The sequence below is a fragment of the Capra hircus genome, chromosome 20, assembly GCF_001704415.2.
Source record: "Capra hircus breed San Clemente chromosome 20, ASM170441v1, whole genome shotgun sequence".
NCBI classification, from domain to species: domain Eukaryota; kingdom Metazoa; phylum Chordata; class Mammalia; order Artiodactyla; family Bovidae; genus Capra; species Capra hircus.
Window position 1 is genome coordinate 38518149 of NC_030827.1, and position 20482 is coordinate 38538630.

General features: G+C 38.6%; 1 protein-coding gene across 1 annotated transcript in view; it reads right to left on the reverse strand.

Annotated features, from left to right (window-relative positions):
• The window catches only part of SPEF2 (sperm flagellar 2), a 199850-nt gene extending 179610 nt beyond the window's left edge, over positions 1-20240 (reverse strand). The window contains exons 1-3 of the mRNA XM_018065771.1: positions 20098-20240; positions 9816-9918; positions 1357-1609 (exon numbers count right to left, since the gene is read on the reverse strand). Of these exons, the coding sequence (XP_017921260.1) occupies positions 1357-1609; positions 9816-9918; positions 20098-20155 (414 nt within the window). The 5' untranslated portion in view covers positions 20156-20240. The remainder of the gene's footprint in view (positions 1-1356; positions 1610-9815; positions 9919-20097) is intronic.

Below are 20482 nucleotides of genomic sequence, written 5' to 3' on the forward strand. Positions count from 1 at the left end.
GGTAAAGATGATCTTATTTGCAAAGCAGAAATAGACACATGGACGTTCAGAACAAACATATGAATGAATTGAGAGACTGCAGTTGACATATATACACCACTATGAACCTACTGTATAGCACACAGAATTCTACTTGGTGCTTTGTGGTGACCTAAATGGGAAGGAAATCCAAAAAAGAGGGGATATATTTAAATGTATGGCTGATTCACTTAGTTGTACAGCAGAAACTGACACAGCAGTGTAAAGCAGCATACTTCAATTAAAAATAATAATCAAAGGACATTTAATGATTATTTTCAATGTTCAAAGCATTGTACCAGGCAAATTTTTTGAATGGGAGTAACTAAAAATCTTGTGAGGTCATATGACAGGTAAATAATGAAAGTCAATAATATCAGCAAGAGGTGGTTAACACCAAAGAATGAGAATTATCTGTGTCCTAGGAGTTCCCCAGAAAGAGTTTATGTGCACTGGGAAGGTTGCAGAGTAGGTGGAGGGAAGTTTAGGGGAAGAGGAGAGAGGAGAATGAGGAGAGTGAGCTTGGGTAGGAGAGAGGGAAGAGCAGAAATAAATAAGTCCTATTCAGTAACAGGCTGCCAGTGTAATAACAGAAGAAAGACAATGCTGAGGGTTATGAAAAGATACAGAAAGACAGGTTGAGACTGTTTAGTGAAAAGATTTGAATGCTAGTCAAATCAAGGGGCAAGATATTTGTAGAATAGCTTCCCGGGTGGCTCAGATGGTAAAGAATCTGCCTGCAATGCAGGAGATCTAGGTTCAATCCCCGGGTCAAGAAGCTCCTCTGGAGAAGGAAATGGCAACACACTCCAGTATTCTTGCCTGGAGAATTCTATGGATAGAAGAGCTTGGCAGGCTACAGTCCATGGGGGTTTCAAAGAGTTGGACACAGCTGAGCAACTAACAAAACACAACATATTTGTAAAATAGCAGGTTTCTGAGAAGAAGCAGCCAACAAAAGTGGAATTGAGGGTAGATTCTCCTAGCAGTTGATTAAACTCTAGGAAACAAGCCTGAAGATCAGAGATTCATTCATAGGTTGCAGCAGGAGATCTGAGTGGATACGACAGGTGTATAGAAGAAAAAGAGCAGGCCTAAGAAGCACAAGGAATTAGGAACAAACAGAATTTGATAAGTTACTGGTGATTAGTGGATAGGATGGAGGGAGGCATCAAAAATGAATAAAAGGAAAGAAAATATAAAACCTGAATAGGGCCAATAACATAATCAGGGACATACATGCTCTAAGGGGCTTCTTTGAAAATGAAACATCTTTGCCGTGTCTCTTCAGCAAGCTTTATATTCTGATATATTTATAATTTTTCTTTATATACTTACATCTCGGAAAGCCTCGCTTTTCATGTTTTGAACTTTTGTGCTCATCAGGGGCTGTACAGTTGGCATTTCCACTCTAGTCTGAACACCTTTCTTTTTCTTCTGGAGAGCAATGTACAACTGATACAAGAGTTTCGTGGCAGCCCCAGGCTTCTCTGTGATGATATTGTGGGCCACATTCTGATCAAATTGCACACCCAAAAGGTGAAGTGTAGGCTCCAAGCGAGAAAAATTGTTAAGTTTGGCACTGGAAATCCTAGGCATTAAAATATTTCACATAGTAAGACATTGAGTTAAAAGCAAACAACAAATATCAGAGGATTTTGATAACCAAATACCATGTTCTTTTAAATGTATCAGTCCTTGCAAAAACCACTTAACCCTCTAGACAGGTTGAGATTTTGTCTATTGCCCTAGCTCCATGCATTTATTTCTCCTGAATGGTTAAAATAAAACTCATTAATTTCATATACTCTTCTACTCAAATAGATACTAGAATTTCTACAGGAAGTCAGTACAAAAACATACCTAAATGCCTTCTTTGAAATGGAAAAACTTAGCTATAGTTTTGAAAAACATTTTACTCAGAAGACAAAACTGCACTTTAAATATCCATTTCTTTAATTCATATCACCTGAAGATAACCTCATTTTCAGTGATGACTGAAAGTGATGACTCTCACCATTATCCGCTCAGGTATTGTCAGAAATAGTTAAACAATATTAGCCATACAACTAGATGAGTCATGAGATCATCACTGTATAGTGTATATCACTTCTTCAAAAATCACTAAAGACTTTCTAAAATATATTTTTTGTTGAATCATCTATTATCAAAGGAGGCTCACATTTTAGAAGAACTCACTAATTCATTATTAATTTACTCTCTCAACTATACCAATAACTTATTGAATTTAATAAATGTTTATAAAATTATTAAGGTCTTACAAAGATGAATAAGACACCCTGTCCTTTAGCAGTTCATAGCAGGAAAACAAGCGTAATAAGTAGTGATAAACTAATGCAACTGTTGTAATAAAGGTCTCAAATGACTAAGGGCCATCAATAAGCCTATGAATACAGCAGTAGAATAAAAGCATAAAGATGTTAGATGCATTTGCAACTTTTGTGCCTCTCTTATGTTCAAACTGGATGCAAATGTGAATTTTATCCACTGGCCCATTTTCTCTTTACTTTAACTTTCAAACATCAGTGATATTCTTTGATGGAAAAAAAATATACTGAATATACTTGAATATAAGTCAAAGTCCCATCTTCTCCCCGACAAAAGAGGATACCTTAGAACAGAGGGAGTTGGCAGAATTTCTAACATTATAGGGTTACTCACTCAATAACTTCATTTTAGACTATAAAGCTATTTGGGGAAGATACAATGACCTCTGTTGAATTTTCAGAAGCTGAAAGAGATCACTTAGCACTTAAACTTTTTAAATTTTATTTTATTTTTAATTGGAGGATAATAACTTTATAATATTGTGATGGTATCTGCCATACATCAACAAGAAACAGCCATAGGTATACATACGTCCTTTCCCTCTAAAACCCCCCTCCCACCTCCCTCTGCATCCCAGCCCTCTAGGTTGTCACAAAGCATTGGCTTTGGGTTCCCTGTGTCACACAGCAAATTCTTACTGGCTATCTACTTCACATATGGTAATGTATATACTTCAATGCTACTCTTTCAGATTATCCCACCTTCTCTCTCCCCCACTAGGCCCAAAAGTCTGTTCTCTATGTCTGCATCTCCGTTGCTGCTCTATAGATAGGTTCATCAGTATCTTTCTAGATTCTGTGCATGCGCACATGTGTGTGTGTGTCTCTCTCTGTCTGTCTGTCTGTCTGTTAGTTGCTCAGTTATGTCCAACTCTTTGAGACCTCATGGACTGTAGGCCACCAGGCTTCTCTGTCCATGGAACTCTCCAGGCAAGAATACTGGAGTAGGCTTTCATTCCCTTCTCCAGGTCTAGATTCCAAATATATGCATTAATATATGATATTTGCCTTTTTATTTCTGCCTTACTTCACTTTGTATCCCTGGTGAAGGAACTAGCAACCCACTCCAGTATTCTTGCTTAGAGAATACCACGGACAGAAGAGCCTGGAGGGCTACAGTCCAAGGGATCCCAAGAGTCGGACACAACTTAGCAACTAACCCACCATTTTGTATAACAGGCTCTAGGTTCATCCACCTCATTAGAATCGACTCAAATGCATTCTTTTCTATAGCTGAGTGATATTCCATTATATATATATATGTATCATAACTTATTTATCCATTCATCTGTCAACAGACATCTAGGTAGCTTGCATGTCCTAGCTATTATAAATAGCACTTAGCACAAACTTTATATACTGTTATACTGTTTCTAGTATATTATTTCTCAAGAGATAGTTCTCAAGCAGTGATTCTAAACATTTTTTTTCAATCACATATAATATCTTTTGGAAATATGATGAGAACTATGAAACATTTTCCCCAGAAAAGAAAACACACATCCATGCATATACACAAAATGCGTATGCAATTTGGGGGAATTTGTCAATCTTCTAAAAATCTAGCCTAAAAGTGCCTACTAACTGCAAAGGAGGTGGGGTTGGGAAAATAAAGGAATTATTTATAAATATAAATAAAGAAGCCACTGCCATAGGAAGGCCAAAGCAACAAGTGCATTGACAGAAGACACTGAATCCCTTTCCAGTCATGTGGTGTAACTCAGTGTCCCATTTCCTCTATTTGGTCAAGTATATTTAGCATGGCATGCCACATTGGCCAAACTTTGAATAAAGTATTTTAAATCGATAAAAGATAAACAGATTTTAGAAGGAATGAGAAGAGATAAGGAATGCTAAAAGGCAATCTTATCAACAACAAAAGTAAAACACTTTTTTAGGTCTTCTCATGTCATGTCTAGTGTTGCAATTTGTTTTCCCACAAATGACCTACAGTTTGAGATAATAAGCATTGGCTTAAAATGATTAGGGTACTATATAGACCATGTTTTGAAGAGTGCGATTGTGAAAGAGGATGGTCAGGTCAATGACTTGTGTTCACGTTCCTTGGATGGGCATCTGACAGCCACTTTTGATCTTTCATCACAGTTCATCTTTTCATGTCCTTATCTTTGGAGTTTGTATGTTTTCTCCACTACATTTATTTGCAAAGATATGGCCCAAGGGACACCTTTTCAAGATTTTGCCTGTGACATAAGCTTAGGCTTCAGAGATCAGAGGCACCATAATTTGGGAAGGAAAATCCAAAAGCAAACACCATTCATTTCCAAATTTTATCAAAATTTAGCCGTGTGCCCAATGAAAGTAAAGCACACTACCCTTCCTCTTACTTGTTTTACAAAACCTCCAGAATGCAGTGTAGCCTGCTAATACTACAGGGTTCAGTGACACAGTAGGCTTCAAAATGGCTTTTATGGTCTGGCTGAAGTGTCCAGGTGTAATAGCACTTCTTTCTGGAAGTTTTTAATAATATATATTCTAAATATCCAACCAAAATTTTGGGAATATAACTGGTATGCAAATGGACGGAAGTCCACTCTTGTTATAATGTATGCTCAATCAGGATACCATGATAATCAATTGTTTGTTTTTAAACCTAGAGAAACCACTGGGACATTTTCGCTCTGGAGACAGAGCATATGATGTAAATGATGACCCTTGAGGGGATAAGGTATGTGTTCTGGGAAATGCCTTCTCCCTCTCTAGCTGCAGTCCTTATCTGCCAAGGGATTACCTGTCTCTTCTCCTCCTTGACACCTTGTGAGGGAATACAACTCAAAAGGTCATTAGGATAGGGATATCCATGCTCCTTTACTTTTATTTTTTTAACTAATCTGCTCATTTCTCACCCTCTGAGTTGGACTACAGATATCCTAAAATAGAATTCTTTCAGAGTTAGATGAGTTGTTCTTAGGATGAAGTAATTCGCAAAGCAAGTTAACTTCAAGTTATGCACAATGCAGATTTAGATTTAGTTTACTGTTTACATTTTAAACTAAAGAAACTAAAAGTATTACACAAAAATCCCCAAATCATAAGCTCTGGCACTAGACAGCTGTTTAAAAACTAGGCTTTACAAAGAAGGGTCCTTTTCCCCACTGAATACGCTAACACAAAGCTCAGATGTATGGATTTACTGATTCTTGTCTTTAGAATATCATGTGCCCTAGAAAAACAGTGGGTTGTCCTAGGAGCTAAAGCTTGATAGTACCTAGTTGTTAAGACAAATAGATCCATCTCCCCATGTTAAGAAATATCCTTTGCAGTGAGTGAAGGGCAGGGCTGCAACACAGGATGATACTCAGGGCACATACCTATGAAGAGGCAGGAGAGGTGTGAAATCTAACCTGGGCTCAGCTTGCTAAGTCCAGGACCTTGGCATGAGGCAGCTTCATCCAAAATGGGGCTTTCCGTTCTTTACACACAGGCTTTCCTATTTACTAAGACCTTTTTGCACAAGGGCTTTCCTATTCACTAAGACCTGTGTCTTTATGATTACCTCCATCCATATGGGTCCCTATTTCTATTTCATGCAAAGACCTTCCATGGTCTTGCTAACAAGAGCCAACTCAGTACACATGAAATACTGCACACATGATCTGATTAGTATGGTTCTTTTAAGTTTTCCATACCTAATTCAGAACCAGATACACTTTCTGAAGTCAGTCATTTTTATTCAAATAGAGAAACATGATGGTGTGCCTGCAGTGGGTCAGGGACAATGCCTGGAGCACAAAGAATAAATGTACTCTGCAACTTTGAGCATCTTTGCAAAGTAGTTAAGACACAAACATTCATATATTCACTCATCATATATGGTTTGAGCTCCTTCAGGTGGTAGTAACTCTGATACGAACTGACATATAAATAAAAAATATAACTTAAAGTAATAAAAAAGGCATGTCTGAAGTGTTGTTGAGACAAACAGAAAAAAAAAAAAACAAAGAAGAAAAGGAAATTAAATCTGCTGGGGAGAAAACAAAGAATTTAGAACAGGGTGGATTTTTAGCTGGATCTTAAGGATGAGTAAGTTTCTCAAGGTCAAAGTGAACAAAGAATGATATACAAATGTTCAAGGCATAACAAAGGCACATGACATATTTGTGGACCAAAGTAGCTTATGTCAGAGCCACAAACTGGTGGAAAATATGACTGGAAAGGGTGGATAAGGGTCACAAGGGAAGCAGTTTGTAAGAGAAGCCTTGAGAAACAGAAACTGGAATACCTAAAGCTTTTTAAGCTGATGGGGGAAAGCACACCTAAAGATGTGGGTGTAGAGTTCTATCTGCCTATGGAGAAGTTCAAACAAGGGGCTTAATGCAGGACTTATCAGTATATGCAGCCATTCATTAATTCAAAAACCATTTACTGAAAGCTAAACATGTGCCAGGCCCACGATAGCCCTGGGGATGCAAAGAAAAATAATTCGTACTACAACTACAAAATCCCCTGAAGGTACAATGTGCAACTGAAAGAGATACAAACAAAGAAACTGACAACAAAGTGACCGATATTATAACAAGTAACTGTACAAGAAAAGTTTATAACTTTCATGAAGGGGTAATAAGCAATGACACCAAAAACGGATTGGAAACCTGGTTACACGGAGATCATCACAAATCAATCTGCATGAGAACTTGTGAGAAAGCAAAAAAGAGAAAAGAAAGGAATGTACACTGACTTACCTACCCTGGAAATCTTATACCTTAGAGGCTGATCCTGGCTTCTACTGGAAGGGAGGAGATTTAGGTAGAAGCAGAGTGGGCACAAGGCTAGAAGATCAAGCAGAGGAGGCAGCTTGGGCTAAGCAGTGAAGGGCAGTGTATACCTTGCTCTTGAGGAAGAGATGTGAGACATAAGAGTAGGATATGCACTAGAATGTTACCTAGTACCCTAGAAGCTTAAGAAATTGTCAGGGATTAGCAAAAGAGGCTAACTTGGTATAAAAATATATTTACAATCCATGGCTTCTGTTGAATTACACTATTATTACCTGCACAACTAGCATAATCTGGCTTGTGAAAGAATGACTCACCTCTAGAACGGAGGTACTAGACTTCTTTCCCTTAAACTCTTGCAATGTAGGTAATGCTCAATGGAGGTCTACCATCCCAAGGAGCCAAAAACTAAGAAATACTCGAGTGGGAAATATCAGGTTAAAACACTATGGATATGGAGCAGGATGTCATGAATGGCAGAGTAAGGACCTCCAAAAATCTATTCCTCCAAAAGACACTAATTTAACTGACAACATTAACTGCTTTGTAACTCTAGCAATTAGCCAAAGGCATGTAACAGTATAAAGAAAATTTATTCAAGAAAAAAACCTTAATCTCAGTAAGAACACAGAGCTTTTAGTCATTTCAACTTGCCCTATTCCCATTTCCTTCTTCCCAGCTCTTGAAAATCAGTAGCCTTACAGTGAAAACCAGCAGCCTAACAGCCATCTGAGAAGGCAGACAGGTTTGAAACTCCTCAAGAAATCCTATCCTCAGAACAATGCCATTATTTAACACAATTTAGAGCTCAATCACTGCCTTAGGTAGCTGTGATCTTAAACAATTGCCACTGATTGCTTTTTACTAATACCCTGGGCATAAGGTTTTCCAAATGGCAACCCACTCCAGTATTCTTGCCTGGAGAATCCCATGGACAGAGGAGCCTGGCAGGCTACAATCCATGGGCTCACAAAGAGTCAGACACAACTTAGTGACTGAACCACCACCACCACCTAAGGCAGTAATACCACTGGTGCAAACAAGAGCTGCCCAAAAATTTAAAAGGGAGATATAAGAATGAAATATCCACTGGGAACTTTGAAAAGCTCTGATACATTCCTGGGGATCAAGAGGACCATATGCATGTGTAGGAATGTTTGGATACCCAGGAAAGATAGGAGGAGGTCCAAATCTCTCACTTTTGGCTGACCTTAAGCTCCTGTACAAGCAGGAAGTAAAGGCTAAGGCAGAGTTGTAAACTGTGAAAGCACTGAAGATATACCTCAACAAACTCAGCATCTCAGCCAAGGAAGATTTATCAATTCAAGATATTTTAAAATATCTCCATTTATTTGCTGAGCTCTGTTCACTAAGCTAACCAAGCAGAGTTTTCAGGTGCTATACACAACAGGGAATACAGATTTTCGAAAATTAGTCCAAGAGAGTCATTAAACAAAAGGTAGCAGCAGAGCAACAACAACAAATCCTGGGAAGGTGGAATAATCTGTGTTACCTCACTGCATTATTTTAGATGTCTGTTTTCAACAATTTTGAGACATATAGAGAAATAGGAAACACTGTCCATACCTAGGGGGAAAAGGTCAGAAACTCTCTGAGGAAGCCCAGATGTTTAATTTGTTAGACAAAGACCTTAAGTTGGCTATTATAAGTGCTAAAAATGAAAATAATTCATTTTTTAAAAATTGTAAAAGAAAGTATGAGAACAACATCTCAACAAAAAATAGAATATCAATAAGGAAATAGAAATTATAAAAATGAGAACCAAGTGGAATTCTACAATTAAAAAGTATAATAACTGAGAGGTAAAAAGTCACTGGAATAGCTCAACAGGACATTTGAGGTGGCAGAAGAAAGAAGCAGTAAACTTTAAGACAGATCAATTGAAACTATTCACAGGGGCAACAAAAAGGAAAAAGAATGAAGAAAAATGAACCGAATCCCAAAACACATAAACACATTCTAATCATGAGAGAAAATTTCAGACTAATTCCAACTGAGGAACAATATCAAAATACTTGACCAGTTTTTAATTTTTCAAAACTGTAAAGATTATCAAAAACAAGGAAAGTCTGAGAAAATGATATCCTGATAAGATATTAGAACCAAAAAGACATTAGATAAGAATTATAACAAATCTTTGGTACAAAATGTACCATACCAATATAAGATGACAACAGTAGGGAAAACATGGGAACTCTCTGTACTATCTTTGCAACTTGTCTGTAAACCTAAAATTGTTCTAAAATAAAAAGTTTAGTTTTTAAAAATCAACAAAGCTCCCAAGACCTGTGTGATACTGTCAAGTATACCAACATACACATAATAGGAGTCCTAAAAAGAGAAGAGAGATGAAAAGAAATGGGGAGAAAGAACTTTTGGAGAAATGAGAAGCAAACATTTCACAAATCTGATTAAACACAGGAGTGCAGGATTATGGAAGACATTAAAATGGGGCCCATCTAGAGATGAGGTCTTGTAACAGCCTGTAACTTTTTCTCCTTTGTAGTCCTGGGAAAATGACGTATGTATATGTGAGGAAGCGGCAATTTTCATACCGATGGTGTGCTTGCCTGGTTTAGGTCTGGAAGGAATCTTGTGATAAATGATTCCTTAATGTTAACTTTGGAGGCTAAATCCATCCAAATGCCAAAGGAATTGACCTTTTTTAAAAATAAAGAATAATCTCACTAACCTGCTTTCTGAAAAGTCTGCAAAATCATCCTGAAGTGCAAACTTGTGCAAAACTTCTCCAATTAGATAGCCACTGGAAAATGCCTTTGCAAATGACTTGGGACCTGATTTTTAAAACACAGAGATAAAAAAATAAATATAATGCTTTACACAGAGCTTATATATTTTCAGTATGTACATACAGAGTAAAATCCCATAATTTAACTTGAACTCAGAATGCCATCAAAATAGTTCTAAAAATATCTTTTAATAATCAGATGAAAATACTGAATTTTAACAGTAGGTATCTTATAAAGGTCCCTGAATAAATGTGGATCAGTACTTGATAACATATGATATTTTGAAAGAAAAGACAACTTCTGATCAAACCAAACCAAACACAACCAACAAAATAAATAACCTTCGATCTAAAAACAAATCTTCAGTATATTTTATAAAATTATACTCTAATACTTCCATTATGAATACAACTTGTGGATGATTTCATATTCTTGACCAAGTGAGGTACAATCCAACTTCTTTAAACCTCAAAACTTAATTTTAACCTTTATGCAATGGAAATTTTAGAAAAATCATCTATGCCTTCTTAAATAAAACCTACTGAACATAATCAAGGCTTTCCTTGGGCTTCCCTGCTGCCTCAGTGGTAAAGAATGCACCAGCCGATGCAGGAGACATGGATTCGATCCCTGATCCAGGAAGCCCACATATCTCGGAGCAACTAAGCCCATGCACCACAACTACTGAGCTCGTGCTCCAGAGCCTGGGAGCTGCAACTACTGAGCCCATGGGCCTCAACTACTGAAGCCTGTGTGTCCTAGAGTCTGTATTATGCAATAAGAGAAGCCACTTCAATGAGATGCCTGCACACCACAACTAGAGTAGCCCAAGCTCACCACAACTACAGAAAAGCAAGTGGAGCAACGAAGATCCAGTACAGCCCAAATGGGGTCGCACAGAATAGGACACGACTGACGCGACTTAGCAGCAGCAGCAGCATATTATAAAAATAGATTTACATTGGTGGTTCTGTAGTTTACTCCAATGTAGCTGGTGTCCTGTACAATGATGGAGATGGCCCAGAGGAAGACAGGTTTTGGAGCTAGAGATACCTATGCTGAAATCTTGTCTCTGCCTTATACTAGCTGTGCAACCTCTGACAAGCTGCTTAACCTTCCTGAATTTCTGTCCCATCCTATCTATATCTATCTTGGTGAGCTATTTTAAAGATTAGAGGTAATATATGAGAATATCTTGGTACCATGCCTGCCACAAAGTATGCACATAATGATGAGTGCAGGAAAAAAATTAAGTATAAAACAGAATTTGCTTTCTTTAAAAATGTCCTTAGTTTGGGGTAACTTATATTTTTCTTTTGAAGGGTATAGGGTTACTTGGTATTCGAGAATGATATTTGAAGTTGATACATAATACATTATCATAAGACAAAGTCATCAGCTCCCAAAGGATTTCAAAATCCTCCAAAAATCTTCAGTGTGTTTCTATCAGAGTCCTTTAGGCAACTGCAATATTAAATATTTATAAACTGTTATACATTATCACAGTATCACAAACTCATTCATACGGAATTATCCTCTTTTATCTATTTGACTATCAACAAGGTGGCTAACTGCAAAAGAAGTTAGAATGATTTCACGATTCGTCTGGTGCTTGGTGTGTGATTGCAGGGAGGTGAGGGGAGAGACCTTACTCAGAAGACTTTACATCATCATAAGGCTCCTGCATATCTGACACTAGCCCACAATTTTGCCCAAAGCTTCCCTATTATCTGCTCTCAAAGTATTTTATAATTTAGTACCCCAGTTCTTAGGTTAAATCAATATAAAGTAGCTTAAAAAGATGTCAACAATTCTCATTGATTCTGTTTACTCAGGGTGAGCTCCTAAACTATCTAGCACTAGAATCTACTGACTCTGCCTTCCAGCATCATGGGGCTTCCCTAGTAGCTCAGTTGATAAAGACTCTGCCTGTAATGCAGGAGACTTGGGTTCGATCCCTGGGTCAGGAAGATCCCCTGGAGAAGGGAATGGCAACCCACTCCAGTACTCTTGCCTGGAGAATTCCATGGACAGAGGACCTGGCTAGCTACAGTCCATGCGATTGCAGAGAGTCAGATGAGACCATGAGACTAATATTCCTTTCCTTTTCCAGCATCATACACCAGCATCATACACATTTCAGTCTTTGCAGCAACTGAAATCCAAAGAGCTCCTTCTGCCCCTAAAGGCAGAGGTGTGCCTTGTCCTCCTGCTGAGTCACTGTTGCTTTCCCCTTCCCTCAGGACCCACCACTGCTGACCTCCAAAGCTGTTCCCTGCTTTTCGGTTTCCACCACTGTCCTTGCTGTGTTGTCTGCGCTGCTCTGGCTGTGCCTTGCACCTCTTCTGTCTATTGTTTTCTCTGTTCGGCTTCTTTCCCTTTTTTCTCCGTCTGCTGCTGCTGCTGCTGCTAAGCGGCTTCAGTCATGTCCGACTCTGTGCAACCCCATAGACGGCAGCCCACCAGGCTCCCCCGTCCCTGGGATTCTCCAGGCAAGAACACTGGAGTGGGTTGCCATTTCCTCCTCCAATGCATGAAAGTGAAAAGGGAAAGTGAAGTCACTCAGTCATGTCCGACTTGTAGTGACCCCATGGACTGCAGCCCACCAGTATTCTTAGTTTTCTGAAATGCCATTGGACATATAGTCATTGTCAGACTATAGAATCCTATTAAAAATCTAAAGACTACTACCTTGCATTCAGGAGCTGCTGCTATATCTGGTGATCTCGTTCTCCCACTCTCTGGATTTTGCATTTTTGCCTGTTGCTCCTGTTGACAAAAGACCTGAAATCTAACCTGTGAGTAACTGGGGAATAACTGTATCCTAATCCATCACACTCATCAGGCAAATGGTCTGTAGCAAACTCATAGCTACAAAAAGGTCAGGAGAAAAATAAAATCATAATCTACTTCCTTTGAAATGGCAGGACTTCTTAACAAGACTATTCTGATATGGATAAAATAGAGGCATTTTGGCTATAAAGGTCAAAGAAGAATAGCAAACACATTATTTCATTGTCAAGTAGGTTACTATAAATAAGTTTGAAAATGTGTTTGGAGCTCTGTGTGCATTAGACACTTTCAGTTTTTCTTTTTTCTTTTTTTCCTGTGCTACAGGAACACAGAAGAAAACAATCAGAGAAAAGCTATAAGAAGCAGCGAAAACAACAGAGGGAAAACACATAGAAAAAAAGTGGAGAGAAGAAGGGATTCGTGCAAGAAATTAGATGAAGAAAAAGCAGATAATCCAGGAATATGTAGATTAAAAGGTATGAGAAGGAAGATAAGAAGCCAGAGAGAGAAAGAGAAATGGAGAGAGGTGAGGGGAGAAAAACAGTAAGGAAAAAAGAAAACACAAGGGAAAGATTTTTTTCTTTTTGGTTTATCAAATTTTCCTTCCCAGTAAATGTTTCGGAATACCACAACTAATGATGGCCATCTCTACAAGTTAATTTGCACTCATGACTGGAATTACCTAAGGGAAAGAAAAGGTAGATTGGCTCCAGGATAAGGAACAATGAAGAATGTGGGAAAGAAATGAACCATAGGAGCTCAGTAACAATCTTCTCCCTGAGCTCTGAAATGATCTACAACTGGAAAAATGTTGTTCAGTAACAACTCAGCCACACCTCCAGTCTTCCAAGCCTCAGGTCTGATCCCATTCACTAAAGCTTTCAGTTGTAGAAATCTTTGATGTGAGCTTTTGTGAATTTTCTGGGACGGAGGGCAAAGAGTCTATGTGCTTTTCACCTGAGCCAGCTGGAGAAAAGACAAAAGAAGATAAGTCTTCTACATTCCAGATAGTAATGCAGTCAGCACAGGCTCTGGAGAGAGAAATATTTTCTGGTTTGACTCTTGCACCATTTATAAGACCCTGGACTTTGGATGGTTACACAGCCTCAGTTTCTTCTCTTTAAAAGAGGGAGAGTGATGGGTTCTACCTCCTGATAGTTGGTTTAATTAAATGAGATAATTGATTAAATGAGATAATGTAAAGTGCTTAGCATAATTCCTGGCCTATAATAAGTGCTCAGTGATCACTTTTATTATTATTGAAAGTGTTAGCTGCTCAGTCACGTCCAATTCTTTGCGACCCAATGGACTGTAGCCTGCTCAGCTCCTCTGTTCATGGGATTCTCCAGGCAAGAATACTGGAGTGGGTAGCCATTCCCTTCTCTATAGGATCAAACCTGGGTCTGTAGTGGAGGCAGATTCTTTGCCATCTGAGCCACCAGGTACTGCTTCCTAATTTAAGACAACATGTTATATCAATTACACAATTCATAAGCTCAGTAATAGATCCTCAGTGACAATAGTACAGGGCTTCCCACGTGGTGTTAGTGGTAAAGAACCTGCCTGCCAATAAAGGAGATGCCAGAGCCAAAGCTTTAAAGCCTGGATCAGAAAGATCCCCTGAAGGAGGGCATGGCAACCCACTCCAGTATTCTTGCCTGGAGAATCTCATGGACAGAGGAGACTGGTGGCTTACGGTCCATAGGGTAACAAAGAGTTGGACATGACTGAAGTGACTTAGCACGCATGCATGCAGTCACACATGCAATGACTATAGTACAAAGATCCTTATTTTTAAAGATAACTTAAAATTTAGATAGCAAATATTTGACCCTGTCCTTAAAGTCAGATACAGACCTACTCTTGGGTCCAGATAAGCGATAACACTCTCCCCAGTCTGGAGAAGCACATATAATCAAATGTAGTTGATTTTTACAGCAAATCATTTGAGGAAAAGAAATAATGACTGAACATAGCCTCACAGCATTTGTGGTCAACTTTTGCTACCAAATAACTAAAGAGATTTGGGGATGTGGGGATCATAGATGAGGGCCTATAGACCTACACATTCTATGCAAGTGAACTTTGTTCCTCTTTTACTAGAAGAGCAAAGACCTAGCTCAGGTTATCAACAACATTTAAAAAACCAAACAAATTTACTTTCATTTGAGAGATAGAAAAGCTGCTGGTGGTGGCCGGGCACTGGCCTGACCCCATTAGGCGCTGGTGTTCCTAGAAGCTGGTCCAGCTCTCACGGTTAGACTTTGGCCTTCTCCTGCTGGCCATAATCAATTTCACAGCACACCAAGATCAGACAAGGTTACTCAGTGACCCTGATGGACTAAGACAAAAACAAAATCCCTCTATAAACATGTCTGAACTCGGAGTGAAATAGTATTGCCCAACACACAAAAAATGACCAAATGTCACCCCCCTATTCTGACCGATGTGAGTGGTTGCTACTGTTTTTCCCTCCTTGCTTTGTTATCCCCACTTCCATTACCAGAATAGGTTATTCTGGTGTCCTTTTCTGTAAGAAGAATTGGTACTGTGGCTTATAAAATCATCAGAGTGTACTGTCTGTTAGCATGTCACAATTCCTAAGAAGTTGCTTAAAGTAATAAAGCAGAGTTTCTGAAATCACAAAAGTGAGGATCAAAGTACCTAGGATGACCTTCCTGAGATGAACACATCCATCAAGTTCTGCTAAAAACAATACTTTACCTTACTTTTGCCTCACTCATGCATCCTCATATAATAAAATATTTACTAGGTGCCTATTATGTGGCAGGCATCATGATAGGTATTCTTCTAAAGTGAGAGACACAAAAGTTGTTGAAATAATATTATCTAGACCTAGATAGATGATAGGCACTGTGGTAGATATTTTCCACTTGCAATATCATTTGATACCTCCCAAATATACAGTAATTATTATTATTACCTCTCAGGGTATAAAATTGTGACTAAAGATTACTGTTTCTAGTTCAGATATTAGAAAATCAGGACTTTAGAGATAACTAAATTTTTCAACTCTGTTTTCTATTTATTGATTCTTTGTTACTTGTGATAATGATGTCTGAGACTATTGAAACAAAAATACCTATAATAAGGTATCTACAATTTTCAATATGACCCCACCCAGAATCCAAAAGAATATGGACTGCTTGTATATCAATTTTTACATAGAATCTGATGTATACAGTACATGGAATTTGAATGCTCGACATTTGTGGAGAATGTTTAATTATGACATTCTGATGCCAAATTCCTCTTACAGTGAATTTATAAGCATTTTGTAAAACAGAGGCAATGATTAGGCTTGAAAATAACTGAGAGTCTGTAAAGACTTTTACAGCAAATCTCTTAGTAACATTATTCTGTATTGCTTATTTTTTATTACAAAAATAATTGCTTGAATTATTTTCTATTAAACAACTTTTAGTATGTTAAGACATTTCATTAACATACATCTAAGCATTATTTTCCAGGACAAATGGTCTAGTTAAACTTAACTCACTGGAGATCCTTAGCTTTAGTAACATAGAGCTGAATCTTCATATGTTGAGACTAATCAAACCTCTGGTGACTCCCAGAAACCTCATTAAGTGGAAGGAGACTGTTCTTAACTGAGGATCATTGGAATTCATTTTCTTTACTGCTGATATTCAGGGTAGTCCAGGCAACACAAAATTCAATATGAGATGCTTTATCCAATTGATTTCTACTTTTCAAAATAATCCAGAAATCAATCAGCTTTACCTGCCTCTCTAATGACTAAACCATTATTGAGTCTCACTGAGGCAGCAATGCATTCACTTGGCATTTTCATTCTGTTTGCTTTGTCTCAGGAAGCAACATGTGGACTGAACTACTTCTAAACAAATAGTAATAACTCCACCATTGCCATTTAACCATTTAACCATCTGGTTGAATTTCTGTACTTCTTGCGACTTCAACTGAACAATAATCCTCCTTAAAAGGAGCTCAAATGAATATCTTTGGGAGGGTTAATTTTTAAATAGTAAATTCCCTAAGCATAAAATCAAATGTATAATATATCCTAAGAGCACTCGTCAAAGATCTATCTCCAAATTCTAGTTCTAGGACTTACTAGATAGGTGACTTAGAACAAATCACCAAGCTTTCTCAGCCTCTTTCATACATCTGTTCAATGGAGATAATACCTCTTAGTATTTTTTAAAATCTCAAATATGAAAACCTATGTAAAAGGCTTAGCACAGGGTCTGGCATAAGAATTTGAGTGCTCAACAAAGACTACCTTTTATTATTATTATTATTCCATGTATAAACTTCATTTGAGAAAATAACTCTTATATACTCCCCTGTCCCAGCAATACTTTAAGATGCTTACTATATTTCAATTAAAGTGTTAAGCCTCTTTTCCCCCTACATTGTCATGTGACATTTGATCTTCTTTTTTTGATTTTGCATTTGAAGGCTATACTGAATTTTACTTTCAAATTATGAAGGCAATACAAGCAAAACATCAAATAACACAGATGTATCATCTCCTTTCCCAGGGTACACTGGCTTATATGCTTCCACACCTCTCTCTATGCTTACACAAAGATTAAGAGTCATGTATACGTCAACAGTCCAGTATATGCCTCTCCACACTTTTCTCTAACACATCCTCATGCAAAATGGTATTATATTGGTTCCAGTAAGTTTTAATTTTGTTTTTCACTTGACAAAATTACATGAGCTCATTTTCGGTCAAAAGTTAGAGTAACTAACTCATTTGTTCTAACAACTGCATGATAATCCATAGCATAAATACAGGATCATTTACCCAAGTATTCTATTTTTGAAGCAAATTCATATTGTCTCCATTTTTTTTTTCTTTTAGCCCCTACAATCCATGTGGCAATAAATATCCTTGTTCAAATGTCCTTACACATTGGTGATTTTATTTTTGTATGATAGTTTCTAAAAAGTAAGATTTAGCATTTACTGTGTGTCAGGGACTGTTTTAAATGTTTTGCATTTATTATCTCATTTAATCGTAACACTATTTGATAAAGTATTATTATTACCCCTATTTTGAGTATTATTAAATTTAGGTAAATAAATTGCTCACAAACACTAGCTAGTTAAGTGTGCATAAGAGCTTTTAACCTAAACAGTCTGGCCCCCAAATCCTTGCTCTTAACAGGACACTTATCCAGAAATTGCCCAATTATTTTCCCCAGAAGTTGCATCTACTTATGGTTCTTCCAAGAGAGTTCCTATAAACTGTTTTAAGTCTTCCATTTTACACCATTAGAATGGCTTATCTAATGACAGAAATCAACTGGCAGTATGCTTCTTAGACACACAGATCTTATCTTGTCTGTTTCCAAACACAGTTGAGTGTGTTCCCTATAGTCTGAAAAGCCTTTTACAACATGGATTTAGGTAATCTCAAGAATTGTGTCTCTCTCCTTTGACTCCTCTTAGCAGTTGGGATCAAGAAATGAATATGTATTACTAGTGAATGGGATGCAGAATATATTAGCTGTCTCTGCCAACAGCTTCCAGCTTTATACTTGGGGAAAGCAGACATCAGAAATTTTCCATTTATAGTTTATGTTATTTAAATTCTTTAAAACTCTTCAGTCTTGGGACTTCCCTGGTGGTCCAGTGGTAAAAACTCAGCACCTCTACTGCATGCAGAGAGTAGGGGTTCAATCCCTGGTCAAAAAACAGTTTCTGCATGCCTCTAGGCAGGGCCAGAAAATAAATAAAATCTCCAGTCTTTTAACCCTCAGGGAATGAAGTAATTCTTCCTCCTCCTTTCAAAACCCAAACTCCCAAACTGATTACAATTATAATGGCATATTACTGTTTTTAGATTTCTTGTAAATTTTATTTACTTTTCTCAAAAGTGTTTGAATATGCAACAGAGTCTTGTGGACTTGAGCAAAGAATATGGCTTTTATTAATCAAGTAAATGAACCAAAGTAAACTCAGCATCTGTAACTGCTTTTCTTAATAAGAGTATAGCTTAAGGCCATGATACTACATTTTGGCTCCTATGGTGAGAAAGAAATAAGAAAAGAAAAATGCTAACACCATCCTGAGATAAGCATCATATTTTCGATAAGGAACAGTCAGAGACACCTGGGATGATCATGGAATCCTGGGAAAAAACTTACTGTGTGTGGGTGGCAGTTTGGCAAAGAAAAAGTCTGGGTTTATGCCTCAAGAAAGGCAACTGGCAAAACCAATACAATATTGTAAAGTAATTAACCTCCAATTAAAATAAACAAATTTATATTTAAAAAATAATAAAAAATAAAAAATAAGATTTTAGGATATTAAAAAAAAAAAAAGAAAGGCAACTGGAGTGAATGATAGTCACTCAGTTTGTGTTCAACTTTGCGACTCCCTGGACTATAGCCTGCCAGGCTCCTCTGTCCATGGAATTCTCCAGGCAAGAATATTGAGTGGGTTGCCATTTCCTTCTCCAAAGGCAACTGCAAATGCTCCAAATTTAAAGATCCTAACACTAGTAACAAATACTTCGCAGCTGCAGAAACAACTACTGGTTGAGCAAATACTGTGAATGACTTAAGATTGAGTTGGCATTACTGCCCCTCTGGAAGCAAGTTGACATTATGCAAGAATGCTTCTGGGAAAAACAGACTGAAATGATTTGGCCTGAAAACCTCTTGCTTTGAGCAAAACCATGCCAGCTGGAAAATGAACTCTTGTTTAAGAAACAACAAAAAGAAGTTGAATGGGGTATAGCGCTATTCTGGAATTACTTGGTTGTCACAAAAGTTGTCAGCGTGTAAAACTGCGTCTGTGGTTGTGGGATTTAGGAAATTTGGATGACAACTTTATGGCTGGGATAAAGTCAGGTTGGTGAAGAAGTCAGCTTTGGGAAGAATGAAAAGTGGTCAGAAGTAGCGAATGTGCACATATTGAGTTAGAACTGCTGAAGTTTGTAAATGTTAATATATTCTGCATTAACTCAGTTTCACACACAGCCCTTTATACTGGAGGGAACACAATGGGAGGAGAAGGTATTGTAACTTGTCCTGGGGCACACAACTAGTAGTGAGGTAGCTGGCTTTCAGGATTCACATTTCGCTGGTTTGCCAGCACACCACGCTTCTGAGAGTGTGAAAGGAGCAATGTCAGGGCTAGACTAGAGTCCAGAAAGTTCTTCTTTCAATTGGAGCAAGGGCGCCCTCCCTAAAGCCTCAGAACCGTGGGAGGTCAGAACCCGCGGGGCTGGGACCACCGTGATGATGGGTAACTCAGAGCCGAGCGTTGGAGTGGAGAAGCCAGGCTCCACGGTGGCTGAGGTGAGGCAGAAGCCGCAGCTAGCCTGCCCCGCCAGACTCCATCAGCTCGCGGCGCCCCAGGCTCCGCGCCCCGTTCGCCCCCGGTCCGCTCGCCCCAGGCTGTGTCACTCACTCACGGTCTGGGACACCTTCAATTCCTGGTTGAGCCACTGGCACAGGATTTCCGACATGGTTTGGCCTGTATGTCCCACCGCAGGCAGGTGCCAGGAACGCGCGGGAAACCTAGCCCGCCTGCCTGTCCGCGTCCTCCTGTTGCCAAGGGCGACCCGTTGCTAAGGAAGCGTCTTCAGGCCGGAGCCAGGGGAAAGGCTGGGAGAAGAGGGGTGCCAGAGCTCAGCCCAGCAGGACAGAAAATCGTGGCTTGCCCCCTGCTGGTAGGTAAGACCGAGATGTGCGCAGGCCCGGTGGGCTTGGGAGGGCTGGGGGAAGGCGGTGGAGCGTTATTAACAGAACAGCCAGGAGAAGGTAGCGGGGTTGGTGTGTGGAGGAGGAGAGGC